At 38.9% G+C, this 15684-nt stretch overlaps 1 protein-coding gene across 2 annotated transcripts in view; it reads right to left on the bottom strand.

Moving 5' to 3' along the window:
- Positions 1 to 13793, bottom strand: part of LOC124798301 (farnesyl pyrophosphate synthase-like) — a 48259-nt gene extending 34466 nt beyond the window's left edge. The window contains exons 1-3 of one of the 2 annotated variants that reach the window (XM_047261635.1): positions 13444 to 13793; positions 12146 to 12317; positions 1173 to 1313 (exon numbers count right to left, since the gene is read on the bottom strand). In XM_047261635.1, coding sequence (XP_047117591.1) covers positions 1173 to 1313; positions 12146 to 12317; positions 13444 to 13640 — 510 coding nt within the window. In that variant the 5' untranslated portion in view covers positions 13641 to 13793. Of the gene's footprint in view, positions 1 to 1172; positions 1314 to 12145; positions 12318 to 12738; positions 12947 to 13443 lie in introns of those variants that run through there. The other variant, XM_047261637.1, reaches the window with a different exon arrangement.
- Positions 13794 to 15684: the final 1891 nt, after the last annotated feature.

The raw sequence follows: 15684 nt of genomic DNA, 5'->3' as shown, positions 1-15684 counted from the left end.
TATGTTTTCATAACATAGATAATAATTTACAAAAGATAAGGAAATGAGAGCAAAAAATTATGCTTGACTATTTCGTTCGCTTTACTATAATATGTTATTAAAATCTGCCTTACTATTTTGTTTGCTGTACTATTGCATATTATTAAAATTTGCGTCATGAATACTTTGAGTCATACTGAAAAAGGGTTGTGTATGTGAGCAGATTTCAACGGCTTTCATTGTAGTTGTGTCAGTATATTAACTGATATAAACGTGTGGGAAGATCTCACAAAATCAGTCAAAGGCGCAGAAATGGATAATCGATTTATTGGTGAATTCTGGAAAAAAAATGTGTAGAATCAAAGGAGCCTGAATTCAAAGTTCTCATAAAAACTATTCTTAGATCCTGCTCCACGATTTGGCATCACCACCAGGTCATATCAAAGGATGTTGAATGAATCACATGCATACTGCTAGGTTTCTAACCAGCTGGGTCATTTAGTCCAAGAGTGTTAAATGATGCAACAACTCAAGAGAGGTGCTAGGATGAATAGAGACAAGCAATTTTTCCCGCATTCTGCCAGAAAGTTAAAGGAAATTTGTAAAATTTATATATAAAGTAAAAAAATTGGTTGGGCAATAATGGTGCAAAGTCCATCAACACAGGCAGTATATAGTGGCTTGCAGGGTATTTTGATGTAGATATAGATGTTAGCTCATGTTCTATATTCCTTATTCTTTGAAAGGAAATTATTTATATGTAATTTCCATTCCATTACATCATTGTGGCACAGGCAAAATGATGCTAATTGCATTGCAATAGAAACAAATACAAAAACAATCTCAACATGGCTGTTGCGAAATCAGGTAATGCAATCAATGTTGCAGAAGGCGGGTTAAATCTGTGAATTCTTGAGCTGAAACTTTCATCTGTTCATTATCCTCTGACATCGTCCTTAAATGTGATTCATAAGTGTGATTGAGAGGCCATGCCTAAATTAATTTCCAATGCACATTCAGTCTAAGCAAAGGAATATGGCGATTCTTGTCTGTAAATTAGGTATGGTAATCTTATACAGATAACAGTAAACAACTACTTGCAGCTAATTTCAGTTTACTTATCGTACAAGCATTAAATAATCCAGCAGACAGTATGGTACCTCTAAAGAACTAACAAGAACAAAGATGCATACCATTTCAACACACCAGCCCATAATTTGCGCAAGACGAATATTCTCTTCAGTTCGTTGACTCTCTGGAGTAAGCATACGATAAGAATACACAAGAGCCAGTCCACGGTTTTTCTTCCCACCAGGAACATTGTATTGAAGAACCTGTAATTATATGAAAAAGGAATTGTGCATAGAAAAATAAAATAGTGCAGTTGTGTATATGAAACTACTGCCTGCTGTACATAAAATTACAGTTAATTAATGCTGTACAAAAATAAAACATTATGCATAAATTCAAGCCCATCACATATTCGGGAATCCTGCAGTTTATAGAATAAAAAACAGCATTTGAAAGAAGACTAATATGCAAGGCTATCTCAAGCACTAAGTATTTTGATGGCAAGTCTAAATATGTAATTATTATGGTATATTTACTAGTAAGATTTCAGAGCACTTTATATGCATCAGACTTCTCTTCCAGAAATCCACACCATGGAGTAAGGAATTACATAGAAAATTTTAAAACTGAGAACAAAAGACAGATAAGATTAGTGTATCCTGACAGATTGTCCACTAGCTATATGCTGATTTTACTCACAAGTGTTTGCTTGTTTCAGAATAATACATTGTTGAAAAGTATTTGGACAAACATAATGAGTAACACACATCATTAATGAGGGATAAGCCATAAAGTTTTAATTGTCATCTCAGAAAAATAATGTTTCATAACTATTTTTAGTTAATTTGCAAGTAAAAGTCTGCATTCCTTGAAAGCAAAGAAATCCCTGTGTTACAGTACAGTTACAGAAGTCTTCATGTCTCTTATGTAAAACTTTCATTAACTTGAAAACTCCAGATAGGAATATCAACAAGGTAGGGAAAGATAGCTTGCTACTTATTGGAAAGAAGACGCAGTAAGTTGAAGACAGGCACAATTAAAAGACACTTATACAAAGCTTTCAGCCACAGTCTTCATCAGCAAAAGAGAAGCACATACCATTCATACGTACAAGCAAGCCCACATGACCACCAACTCCAGCAGCTCAAGCCACAGTGCCAATGGCATTCTGATCTGAGCTGCTGCAGTTGGCATTCGCGCGCGCGTGCGTGTGTGCGTGTGTGTGTGTGTGTGTGTGTGTGTGTGTGTGTGTGTGTGTGTGTGTGTGTGTCCATAGACCCATTTTTATGTGGTGACACATGAAGGTAGAGTAAGTCAAATCATTTAGTTCATTATTACATTTGTGTCCATCAGGACAATAAAAAAGATTAAGAAAACACATTGAAAATAATAATAAAGTAACACAATCACTAAGCTCTAATTACACTCACAAACAGAGGTAAAGATACAATTTTCAGATCTTGTCTAAACAAATTTTTACAGAGTAAAAATGACCATCTTTTTGAGTTACAGACCACCAATTAATCTAATTAAAGCAACAAGATATATTGAATCAGAAACACACGACAATACATGGTAAATAATCTTGGCTATCTCTGCTGTACAATTCTTCTACAGAGTAGAAACTTTTTTCAAGCAAGAACTCCTTTAACTCACTTTTAAATAGGTTAGGTTAGGTTCAGTCTTCATTCCATAGACACAAAAAATGAGATGATTCTCGTGGGTATGGAACATGTCAGAAAGTATAACATAAAAACATAAAACATTTGAATATAATACTCAATACCCTGATCATTTGTCAGGAGACTGTTGAAATAAGTGAATACAATGTGGTAAACTGAAATAGCTAATATTCACAGAATTAACACGCTGTCAAAATGAAACATTGTTATACACTATAGTCTTGACTGTTGTGACCAAGTGCTGTCAAAACTGAAATCTAATAGACATTTTTACTTAAGCTGGCTTAACAGTCCCTATAGATTCATCTGTAGAGTACAAATAGATGCCTATCAAAAAGTCTTTCAAACTCTGTCTAAACCACACTTTATCTGAAACCACGTGCATAATGGTTGCTGGCAATTTATTGAGATTATGTGTTCCTGAATAGTGGCTCCCTTTGTGGACCAAGGTAAGTGATTTTAGATCTTTATGTAGACTGTTCTTATTACTAGTATTGAAAGTATGTATTGAACTATGGGTTGGAAATACAGATATATTACTTGCAACAAATTTCATTAAGGAATGAATATACTGAGAAGCAGTGGTTAGAATACCAAGTTCCTTGAACAGGTTTCTACATGATGTTCTTGAATTTACACCACAAATGATTCTTATCATATGCTTTTGCACCCTAAAAACTTTTTCTCGGTTTGATGAGTTACCCCAGAATATGATCTCGTATAACATAACAGAACGAAGGTAAGCAAAGTATGCAAGTTTTGTTATATTTATATCTCCTACATCTGACATCATTCTCACTGCAAATACAGACTTCTTTAGGCACTTAAACAATTCTGTGGTATGCCCTTCCCAACTGAATTTAATATCGAGTTGTAATCCCAGAAATGTAAGACTGTCAACCTTTTTGATCTGCATGCCTTCTTATGTTTTACACATGCTGGAAGGAAATCTCTTACAAGTTCTGAATTGCATATAGTGGGTCTTCTCAAAGTTTAATGACAGTGAAAATTTGATTAGCAGCTACTTCTAAATCTGTACTTGACTTGCTACTTATTGCAATGTTTGTATCATCTGCAAACAAAACAAACTTAGCATCTGGTAATATAACAGATGAGATGTCATTAATGTACACAAGAAAAAGCAATGGACACAAGATGGAACCTTAGGAACACCACATGTAATTAATTCCCAGTCAGATGAAGACTGACTGCTTACTGCACAGGTATTTTGCAACAACACCCTTTGTTTCCTGTTAGGTAGATAAGACTTGAACCATTTCGCAGCATTGCCGGTGACACCACAATATTCTAATTTACTTAAGAGAATGTTGTGGTTCACACAGTTGGGGGTTGGGTTGTTTTTGGGAAGGAGACCAGACAGCGAGGTCATCGGTCTCATCCGATTAGGGAAGGACGGGGAAGGAAGTCGGCCGTGCCCTTTGAAAGGAACCATCCCGGCATTTGCCTGGAGTGATTTAGGGAAATCACGGAAAACCTAAATCAGGACGGCCGGACGCGGGATTGAACCGTCGTCCTCCCGAAGGCGAGTCCAGTGTTTAACCACTGCGCCACCTCGCTCGTTTGGTTCACACAGTCAAAAGCTTTTGACAGGTGACAGAAAATGACAGTAGCCTCTAATTTATTACCTAATGAATTAAGTACATTCTCACTGTTAAGTGTAAATAGCTTTCTCTATATCAGAACCCTTAAGAAATTCAAACTGTGACTTGCACAATATATTATTTTCAGTCAGATGCTTAAGGAAATGCTTGAACACAACCTTTTCAAATATTTTTGAGAAAGCCAGCAAATGTGAAATTGGTCGATAGTTTGATGATATCTATTTACCCCTCTTCTTGGAAAGAGACTTCAGCATATTTTGACCAGTCTGGAAATGTTCCGCTGATAAGAGTTTGATTCCATAAATAACTTAAGACTGAACTCAACTCGCTTGAGCATTCTTTAATTAACTTTGTTGATATGTTGTCATATCCACAGGAATACTTACATTTTGAAGATTTTATGATGGATACTACTTCTTTGGGAGACGTGTCATTTCCATTTTACTGAAGTTATTTTTAAGGACTGGTCTCAGATACTCCATTGCATTGTTCACTGAACCTGATAACCCCAAGTTGCCAGCAACAGAAATGAAGTACCTGTTCGAGAGTTTGCAACACTACATGCATTTGTAACCAATGTCTCATTTATTTTTGAGCTATCTGTTCCTCTTTCTTTTTGGTCCCACCTGCCTTTGTCTTCACTATATCCCAAACAGTTTTTATTTTGTTGCCTGATGTAATTATCTTTTTCTCATAATAAAGCTGCTTTGATTTATGGATTACTTGCTTCAATATTTTAGAGTATTCTTTGTAATGCTTTACAATTCTAACACCAGAGCTGTTCCTAGATAGTAGAAACAGTCTCCTTTTTGTCCCACATGATATCTTCATTCTTTGTGTATTCCACGGTTTACTTTTTGACTTCTGTGTGATTTAAGTTACCTTTATGAAAAAACAATTTTTGAAAGAGGAGTTAACTTTATTAATGAATGCTTTGTATTCTCCATTTGAGTCAGAAGTACTGTAAAAATCTATATCCAGTTCATGTCTTTGAACAATTTCCCGAATTTCTCAATTTTTGACTTATTTATTACCCACCTGTACTCAGATTTAATAGATTTTTTATCCTGACAAATTTCAACATTTAACACAAGATGCTGCATGCCACGATCAGATAGTCCATTTACTATTGGTTTTGTGATATGACTTTTTCCCCTAGATTTGTCTACAAAAATATTATCAATAGCAGTCTCAGAGCATTTATGTAACCTAGCTGCAAAGTTCACAGTAGGAACTAAATTAAATGATAGTGTTACAACTGCAATAATTGTTCCCTGACAGAGATTTTCAATAAATCCACATTAAAATCATGAGCAATAGTATCTTATTACCTTATAGACACTTAATATTACTTGGAAGTGCATTGAAGATTTTGTGGTCATGTATTTTATGCATGTTCGCACCAGAGACAAATTTTTCAGTTCACAATGTATGTCACATTTCCTTTTTGTGTTATGATGATGGTCAGTTTCATTCGTTTAATACCAAGAAGAATTATGAAGCATGAATGTCATGATTGAAAAGAAGTTTGTGAAGTAGTGGTTAGTATTCCAATTTGTTTAAGAATGTTGCGAGATGAGGTACTTGGTGGCACTCCACACAAAATTCGGACAACCTTTTTCTGACTTGTAAAGACTTTTTTTGACAGTGGTGAATTGCCCCTGAAGATTATTCCACAACACATAAATTAACAGAAGTAGCCAAAGCATGCAAATTTTGAGATACTGATGCCTCCAAATTTTGGCGATTATCCAGATGGCAAATGTTGCTGAACTAACTCTTTTCAGGGTTTAATGGATGTGGTTTTCCCAGTTAAGCTTGTTATATGTATGCCCAAGAATTTCAAAAATTTACCCTGTGTGGCTGGTGGCTCTTGTGTCCAATGTTTACCTCCTGTGGGCTTTTGTGACCAGAATGGAAATGAACGTAATTGAGTCTGCTGATCTTTATTGATATAGAATTTACTGTGAACCAATTCAGAAAGTCCTCAAGTAATTGGTTGCATTTAATTCTAGATCAGGGGATGTCTTGCTGTCTATCACAATACTTGTGTCATCTGCAGACATTGTAAAGTTGCTTGCTTTGTTAGAGGACAAAGGTAGGTCATTGATATGTATGAGAAATAGTAGTGGACCATGGACAGAACATTGTGAAATCGCATAACTTACTGTTACCCAGTCTGACTCTACCCCTCCTACCTGCATATTGTTACAATCTAATACTACACTCCTGGAAATGGAAAAAAGAACACATTGACACCGGTGTGTCAGACCCACCATACTTGCTCCGGACACTGCGAGAGGGCTGTACAAGCAATGATCACACGCACGGCACAGCGGACACACCAGGAACCGCGGTGTTGGCCGTCGAATGGCGCTAGCTGCGCAGCATTTGTGCACCGCCGCCGTCAGTGTCAGCCAGTTTGCCGTCGCATACGGAGCTCCATCGCAGTCTTTAACACTGGTAGCATGCCGCGACAGCGTGGACGTGAACCGTATGTGCAGTTGACGGACTTTGAGCGAGGGCATATAGTGGGCATGCGGGAGGCCGGGTGGACGTACCGCCGAATTGCTCAACACGTGGGGCGTGAGGTCTCCACAGTACATCGATGTTGTCGTCAGTGGTCGGCGGAAGGTGCAAGTGCCCGTCGACCTGGGACCGGACCGCAGCGACGCACGGATGCACGCCAAGACCGTAGGATCCTACGCAGTGCCGTAGGGGACCGCACCGCCACTTCCCAGCAAATTAGGGACACTGTTGCTCCTGGGGTATCGGCGAGGACCATTCGCAACCGTCTCCATGAAGCTGGGCTATGGTCCCGCACACCGTTAGGCCGTCTTCCGCTCACGCCCCAACATCGTGTAGCCCGCCTCCAGTGGTGTCGCGACAAGCGTGAATGGAGGGACGAATGGAGACGTGTCGTCTTCAGCGATGAGAGTCGCTTCTGCCTTGGTGCCAATGATGGTCGTATGCGTGTTTGGCGCCGTGCAGGTGAGCGCCACAATCAGGACTGCATACGACCGAGGCACACAGGGCCAACACCTGGCATCATGGTGTGGGGAGCGATCTCCTACACTGGCCGTACACCACTGGTGATCGTCGAGGGGACACTGAATAGTGCACGGTACATCCAAACCGTCATCGAACCCATCGTTCTACCATTCCTAGACCGGCAAGGGAACTTGCTGTTCCAACAGGACAATGCACGTCCGCATGTATCCCGTGCCACCCAACGTGCTCTATAAGGTGTAAGTCAACTACCCTGGCCAGCAAGATCTCCGGATCTGTCCCCCATTGAGCATGTTTGGGACTGGATGAAGCGTCGTCTCACGCGGTCTGCACGTCCAGCACGAACGCTGGTCCAACTGAGGCGCCAGGTGGAAATGGCCTGGCAAGCCATTCCACAGGACTACATCCAGCATCTCTACGATCGTCTCCATGGGAGAATAGCAGCCTGCATTGCTGCGAAAGGTGGATATACACTGTACTAGTGCCGACATTGTGCATGCTCTGTTGCCTGTGTCTATGTGCCTGTGGTTCTGTCAGTGTGATCATGTGATTTATCTGACCCCAGGAATGTGTCAATAAAGTTTCCCCTTCCTGGGACAATGAATTCACGGTGTTCTTATTTCAATTTCCAGGAGTGTATTTTCTATAGTCTGCCCTGTAGATACAATTTGAGGCAGTTGCCCATTTGTCCTCAGAGTCCATAGTGGGATGCTTTCTCTGTAAGTATTGCATGATTGACACAGTTGAAGGCCTTAGACAGATCACAGAATATGCCCACGGGCAATGTCTTCTTTTCAAGGCATTCCAAAATGTTGTTGGTAAATGAAAATATAGCTTTGGTTGTGCAGATACCTTCTCTGAAAATGCATATATTAATTTTTTGACGACTTCAGAAAATGTAGTCAAAAGAGAGACAGCATGATGGTTTGTACATCTGAGGCATCACCTTTTTTACAGAGTGGCTTCACAATAGCGTACTTCAGCCTATCTGGGAAGAGACTTTGTTTCAGAGAGACATTGAATATCGTTTCCGAGAGGCGTTGAATATATGAGCTAGGACTTGACAGAACTGATTGCAGCAGACTTTCAGCAGCTTGCAGGAGAGGTTGTCGACACTAGTTGAATTTTTGCTTTTTAAAGAAATAATGGTTTTTATTACTTCCTGTACTGTTATAGGGGCTATACCTATGTGCTCTATTGAAATTTGGAAATGACCTTTCAGTATTTTTAAGGCCTCTTCTAAGGAGCCATTGTGTCCTGTTTTCTCAGAAACACAAAAAGTTCACATTAATAGTTTTTGCCACAGTCTCTTGATTTTGTACTTGTCTACATTCATTACTGAGAACAATGTTTTGGGTCCTACTGAGGCAATTTTTGCCAATCTCACTCCTTATCACTTCCCATACTGTTTTGACTACTTTGTTATTAGATTTATTAATTCTGGAACACAGATACAAATTTTTTGACTTCTGAATAACTTCATATAGTATTTTTATAGTGATTTAGCTGGTTGTGGTTATCTGAATTTTTTGTGGCAATGTACAGCTCTTGTTGCTTTTGCATGCAATCTTAATACCAGTGGGTATCCAGGGCTTTTGGTATGTTTTGTGATTTGGGTTTTATATATTTTTTGAGAGGGTACTATCAAATATCAGTGCCACTTCATTACTGAAAAGACTGTACTCGGAATTGGTATTTTTAAAATTATACAGTGGTCTCCAGTGTGTGGCTTGGAGATGTCATTTAGAAGTCTAAATAGTTTCACCATTAATTGTCCTATCTGTTTTCCAATTGGGGCCACTATCATTTTCATAGATACTTGCACTATTTATAGTGAATCTTTATTCGCTATGGTCAGAGAAACCATTCAGGATTTGCCTGGTAGTTGTATCACCTAGGGAGGGCATCTAACTTCTTCTACATTGTTCCCTGAAGGTAATCTGTACATTGTTACTACTAATATATGGGAGTTATTCAAAAACAATTCTATGGGACACACAATAATTCTGCACATCAATTGCTCTACATGGGATATGGTCTTTTAACATAAATGGCAACCACCTCTTTCTTTAAAATTTCTACAAAATGATATTGCTAAGCAATAATTATTTAGCTCGAGTTTTTCTATACTAGAATTATTATGGTGCTCACTAAAGCACAGAACATGGGTATAATCTATACCTCGTGGCTTATGGATATTGATTATAAGTCCATTGATCTTACTGCAGAGAACTCTAATGTTCTGGTGATAAATTGCCAGTTTTTGTTTAGCAGCAGCAGCAGTTACATCGTTTTCTCTAAAAAATAAGTTTCAGTTGAAGGCCTGTGCATGGTTTTTTCCACTCCCCATTTCTCCAATTTGGTCTGTTTCCACACACTGATAAGACTGGGAAGAAGCATGTTTACCTTTTCTTTTCTTTTTTTTACCAGTCAGTTGTCCAAAATAGTCTGCCTATACCGAGTCCTACAATTTTCTTGTGTAGTGGTACACTCCTCATTCAAATCTGATAGTCCTTTGTTCACTTTGTTCCTTGCATTTGCACTTACATCACAAAATTATTGTAGCTACACGATTTTTCCCACGCCAGTTGAGGTGAAGGTCATGAGTGGTGTAAAGTTCTCTACAAATTTCTGAGCTTTAATCCTATGAATATTTGCAAAACTGCTGCATATTTCTGCTTAATGCCTATTTTTAACCATTCCTGCTTACTTACACATGAGAATTGTATTAAGTCATGCATGTGTTGAAGAACAACTACAATGCCGTTAGAATGCTTCAGGTGATTTAGAGCTGTTCTAAACACATTAGCAGCATGCAAACCTTCATTGTGTGCAGTGTCCATTGACACAGCACAGATCACATTGTACTCTTCCCTGGTTATTTTTTGAGAAGTACCTGTTACTGTTAAAGTACTTGGTCAATTGGAGCACCTGTTTTGATATAATCTAGGGCACTTACCTCTTTGTTGACATTTTTAATTTCCCAGCTTATCAGCTAGCACTCTGTTCTCCTCGGTCAATCTGTATATAATTTCTTGCAGTGAAAAGTTAAAGAGTGAAGGAAAATATGAAGAATGTAAGAAGTTAAAAAAACCCAGCAGAAGCAGAAACAAAAGTTTCTACAGTTGAGTCAACTTGAGCAAGGACTGTTATTAGAAGGAAGAAGAGCTAAAAATTGGGAGTGTTAGAAAACATAGGCAACATAAGCAAGGTACTGTCAACTATACCTGTAAATTTGAAGGTAGTTTAAATTTGGTCAGATGGACGTGCCTCACAGTTTAAAAACAAAAATATTACTACTGCTGTACCTCAATTTCAATCATTTCATAATGTGGAAAATTGGAACTTACTTGCTACATCCCATGGTCAAGGAGCTCCATAGATGGAATTGGTGCAATTGCAGAATAGTTAATGCGGAAGGCTGTAAAAAAGCGAAAATTCATAGTAGGTGATGCATCAATGTTCACTCCGGTAGCTGCAAGTATCACAACTATGCAGGTTTTTCACGTATCTATTGATGGAATTCGACGAATCAATGTGAAACTTAATCTGGCTCAAATATTTCCTTCAGCACCATCAGTACCAAACATAAAATGCATTCACTGCTTTCAGTGCAAGAATGGGGTACTACAAACATATCTGATGTCTCCAAAGAATTTTGCTGCTGCAGATCATCATACTGAAGAAACTACAGAAAGTGTGAATATTGGAGACTGGTACAAAGTAGAATATGACAGTAAATTCAATGCTGGAGAAGTACATGCAGTTTCTCGAAATTCTTACTTAATCAGTGCAACTAAATTTGCTGGTCACTATTGGAAATGACCTGTAAAATGTGATGAAATTATAAATGATGATGTCAATGCAAGAGGATATTTCCAGTTCTCTGACTTGAATTTGCAGTTCATTTTCCCATAAGTCATGCTCTTATAATTTTTCATAGTGTTTGAAAAGTGAAATGTTAATGTTAAGTTTATATTATTTGGCACATAATGTCATATTTTCATTTCTCTGCTTGCAGGATAAAAGTTTTCCAACAAGAAGTAGCAAGTAACATGAGTCACGTAATATTAGTCACGCACCTTTTTCAATATATTACAATATTTCACATGGTATAAATATTTTTAGAAATCTGTAACTCTGTCATTCGAATGCCTACCTAATATGCATTTTCTGTGATAAAAACCAGATTCATACTCCTTATAGTTTGAGGACACTTTTGACCTAAAATGCACATTAGGAATAGGATGTCCCAAATTTGTAATAAGAGTCACAACATAAATTACATTCTTGTTCTTTAATTTTAATGCTCGTCCCTGCTTAAATAACAGTTCACGATCTTTGCCCGAATAACACAATTTATGACGATGATTTACAAAAGAAAATATGGGTTTATAGTTTGATAACAAGTCAACATAATAAAACACTGATTTCAAAATGTAACATGAGTCACCATGAAATCTCCCAGCAGTATTGGAATGACAATGAATGTACAGTAATTCAGGCTGTTGGCTTTGTCTACTACATCGGCTCAGTCAGATAAAAAATTACAGCAGCACTCAAGGCCTCTCAGTATCAGTGGTAACTAACAGCAGTCTGTGCCCTGCACAATCAGCATATTTACAAAACAACAGGACATGACTAGGAGAAAGATATCTGCTTAACTCCGAAGTTAGGCACTTCTACAGGATCTGAGTATATGGTCTTCTCTTAAATTCAGCATATAGTGTTAAGTTACAAAGTGTGAGAAATAACAAGATTTTGAAGTTAAAATGATTGTACCTTGGCAAACCATTTTGTAACTTCCGGAACATCTAAGTGTCTTCCAGCATCCGTCAAATCCCGGACAACATCCGGAAAGAGGGCCATGAACTCCCTGCTTTCATCTTTGGTAACAGCAGTTGCACAAGCTGCAAGTGGGACTGCAGTTGAAGAGTGTGCAGTGGATAGTCCTCTGAAATTAAGTATTAAAGACGGAGTGTGCGAAACTGGATTCCCTGTGTTAATTTGGACAAAGTTCTGTAACATACATTAACAAATTTGATCTACAGTTTTAATATGGAGGCAAGCCACTGTGCGAAACTGGATTCCCTGTGTTAATTTGGACAAAGTTCTGTAACATACATTAATCTACAGTTTTAATATGGATGCAAGCCACTATATGAATGATGTGATCAAAGAACACTCAATCACAAAATATTATAAACCTATGAAAACTATTGTTCTTTCATACAGTGAACACCAGAATGTTGGTAGAAAGTAGATACGTAACAAAGCTCTCAGCTTTGTCAGTATCTATATGTTCTGCAAAGTGCAGACTGCAGAATTATTTTGTTTCGTCGTACTTGATTTGTATAGTGATCATATTATAATACCTATGAGCTGGTTTCTTGAAATCGAAACCGATTTTAAATCAGAGCAGGTGAACATCGCACTTGGTCTTTTCGAAAACACATTGCGGGTTGGATTCTAAATTTAGGCATAATACTCGGTGGCTTTGGTCACCCTAATAACTAGGGGTTTCAGTTTACCACTAGGTTTTCTTACTGTGCAGTCGAATGCCCAATGTTTCACCATTAATGCATCCGCAAAGCAATGCCTACCGTAACGTGTGGAAATGGGGAGACTTTTATTCACATTATAGAGTAAGCACACACTGTGCGTAACGTTATCTAAACATCTGCGTCACTGCATTCTTGTGCTGGAATAACCATGCAGTTTATATACGTCGCACCGTTGCTTGGGAGGGGGCTACACACACGACAGAATTTTTGCTAATTCACTGTAATGACTTCGGCAAGTGAAATTTGTGTTTTGGTGGCTGCTGGTTTTTCATGAGGCGATGCAGCTTCAACATTGCCAGGTTCTCTTTGCAGTTAAACAGATTAATGCATAAAAAGTAGGTACCGGCAATGCAAAAAATATGAGGAATTTTAAGTCTTTAAAATGGCTAAAAAAATGTAAGTCCTGTGTGTGCAAGTGCCGTCATTATATAGTGACTAAAATTTGAAACATTGTGTCGTTGGCTGCTCCTTTCAATAATAGTAAATCATCTCTCATACACTTTCTGAATTACGTACCTTGGATGCCTTCTCAAAATCTCCGTTTTACGGCGAAAGCCATTTTGCTGTCTTGCACCGTAGGTATAACCACTACTGTCTTTTCCTGTACGTCCATCGTCACTTCTGAAAGCGCAAGACTGTCTAAATCCTCGTCCAATTTCTGGGCTTTGTTGTTTAAGCAAGGCTGCACAGCTTCTTCGCAATGTAACAAGCATATTGGCCTAACTAATTTAACACACTATTTGAGTGCATTTAAATGACCATAAACAAAGGCACGGACTGTTTTAATATAAGCGAGTATTGCTGCTTTAGCATCCAACACAACAAACGCCTCCGCCTCGACTGAAGGGAGGGACGCTTAGCTCTGTCGCACATTTGTTTACAAGATGAACCCACTGGTTGGGTGGAGACCGGCTGCTCAGCCAATGGGCGTGTACGAACGTCACAGATGTAACCAGCCATTCCTGTGTTTCAGCGCGGCCTTTCAAATCGATCAAAGCAACGTCACAGGTGGAAGCAACAACTACGTTGACGATTGAAACAGTTACTGTGCCAGTATCAATGTCGATAACATGCCAATATCGTCGAGATTCTCGACTTCTGGGATGGATGAACTGTGTCGTATATACATACTCAAGTTTGTAGGAACCTTTAGAGTACAAGTCCTACTCGCACCCAGCCAGCTTTTTTACTTATTATCATTCAATTAATTTCTTTATTTTTATCCATTTTGTGAAAGTCATTGCCTTGGCACATTTCACTGTCTATCTTTATACGAATCGGTACTTTTTAATGACAGAGGTTACCATTTTGCCACAAATATCATCGTCACCCCTTTGTGCAGTTAATGCTCTTGGTAAAACAGCGTTGGAAGGTTCTCCACATATTCTGTTGCGTAATTATGGTCACTTACTCTCAGCTACTCACTTTTCCCAAAATCAGGAACTGTACGCCCTCAGGACAGAAACAATTTATTTAGAAAGTTGCCGAGACCACTGAAAGTCGATAATTCTGCGGTAATAAGGCCCTGGCTCTTAACAAACAGATAACACTGATAACTGCACCTAGTTTATTGGGTCTGACTATATCAGATGTAATTGCCCGACCGTTACTCAGCTGCAAGTAAATATTACAAAATATTCAGGTCCCCTATGAGCAGCTTCCTTTTATTTTATTAGCTCACTGCAGCGTTATGTGCATACACGCATACCTGGCGCAGACAAACACATGAAAGATTTGAAAGCAAATAAGCAGGTCCGGATGGAATCCCAGTTCGATTTTACAAAGAGTACTCCATGGCATTAGCCTCTTACCTCTCTTGCATTTACCGTGAATCTCTCGCCCAGCACAAAGTCCCAAGCGATTGGAAAAAGCGCAGGCGACTCCATTATACGAGGGTTGCCCAGAAAATAATGCACTGCATTTTTTTCTTCGACAATTCTTTATTGAACATAATAAGAATTACACACACGGAAGAATGGTATTTTTATCCACACACCATATTTTTCCACGTAATCTCCATCCCGTTCTATGGCCTTTCTCCAGTGCGAAACAAGGGCGTGCATGCCCTGTCGGTACCAATCCTTGTCCTGGTGGCGGAGTTAGTGCTTCACTGTGTCAATCCTCGCCTCATCGTCCTCAAAATGTCTTCCACGAATGGCATTCTTTAATGACCCAAACAAGTCAGAGTCCGAGGGGGCTAGGTCAGGGATGTCAGGTGTGACAACCGTGGATGGTCTCCCCGACCGCTGCAAATCGTGGAGCTCTGCCAAACCACCTTCTGATGACCCCACCCTCCGTGCCCAGGGACTAACTGTACAGTATTTCCGTCGACAGCAGATGCTCCATAGATTTTACACAATCGTTTGTGAATATTCCCCACAGTTTCTTTCTCTGCAGTGAGAAATTAAGTAACTGCACGTTGCTTCTAACGTACATCACCTACAGAAGCCATTTTGAAACTGTTCTACAGCTACGCTATCACTCGGAAGTGACGGAAACTTGGCTTGCGCACTCAGGAGACTTGAAATAACATAGTTACATACGTAACTTTTCGCATTCGTAGCAGTTTACAGCTGAGAAAAAAAATTCGGTCCATTACTTTCTGGGCAACTCTCATGCAACAAAGGTAAAAGAACGGACTTGCAAAATTACAGGCCAATATCCGTAACTTCTGTTTGTTGCAGTATCCTTGAACATATTCTCAGTTCGAATATAATAAACTTTCTTGAGACTGAAAAGCTTATATCTACAAATCAA

This window comes from Schistocerca piceifrons, chromosome 5 (assembly GCF_021461385.2).
Source record: "Schistocerca piceifrons isolate TAMUIC-IGC-003096 chromosome 5, iqSchPice1.1, whole genome shotgun sequence".
In the NCBI taxonomy this organism is placed as follows: Eukaryota; Metazoa; Arthropoda; class Insecta; order Orthoptera; family Acrididae; genus Schistocerca; species Schistocerca piceifrons.
Note: the sequence above shows the minus strand (reverse complement) of the source record. Positions and strands in the feature narration are given on the sequence as shown.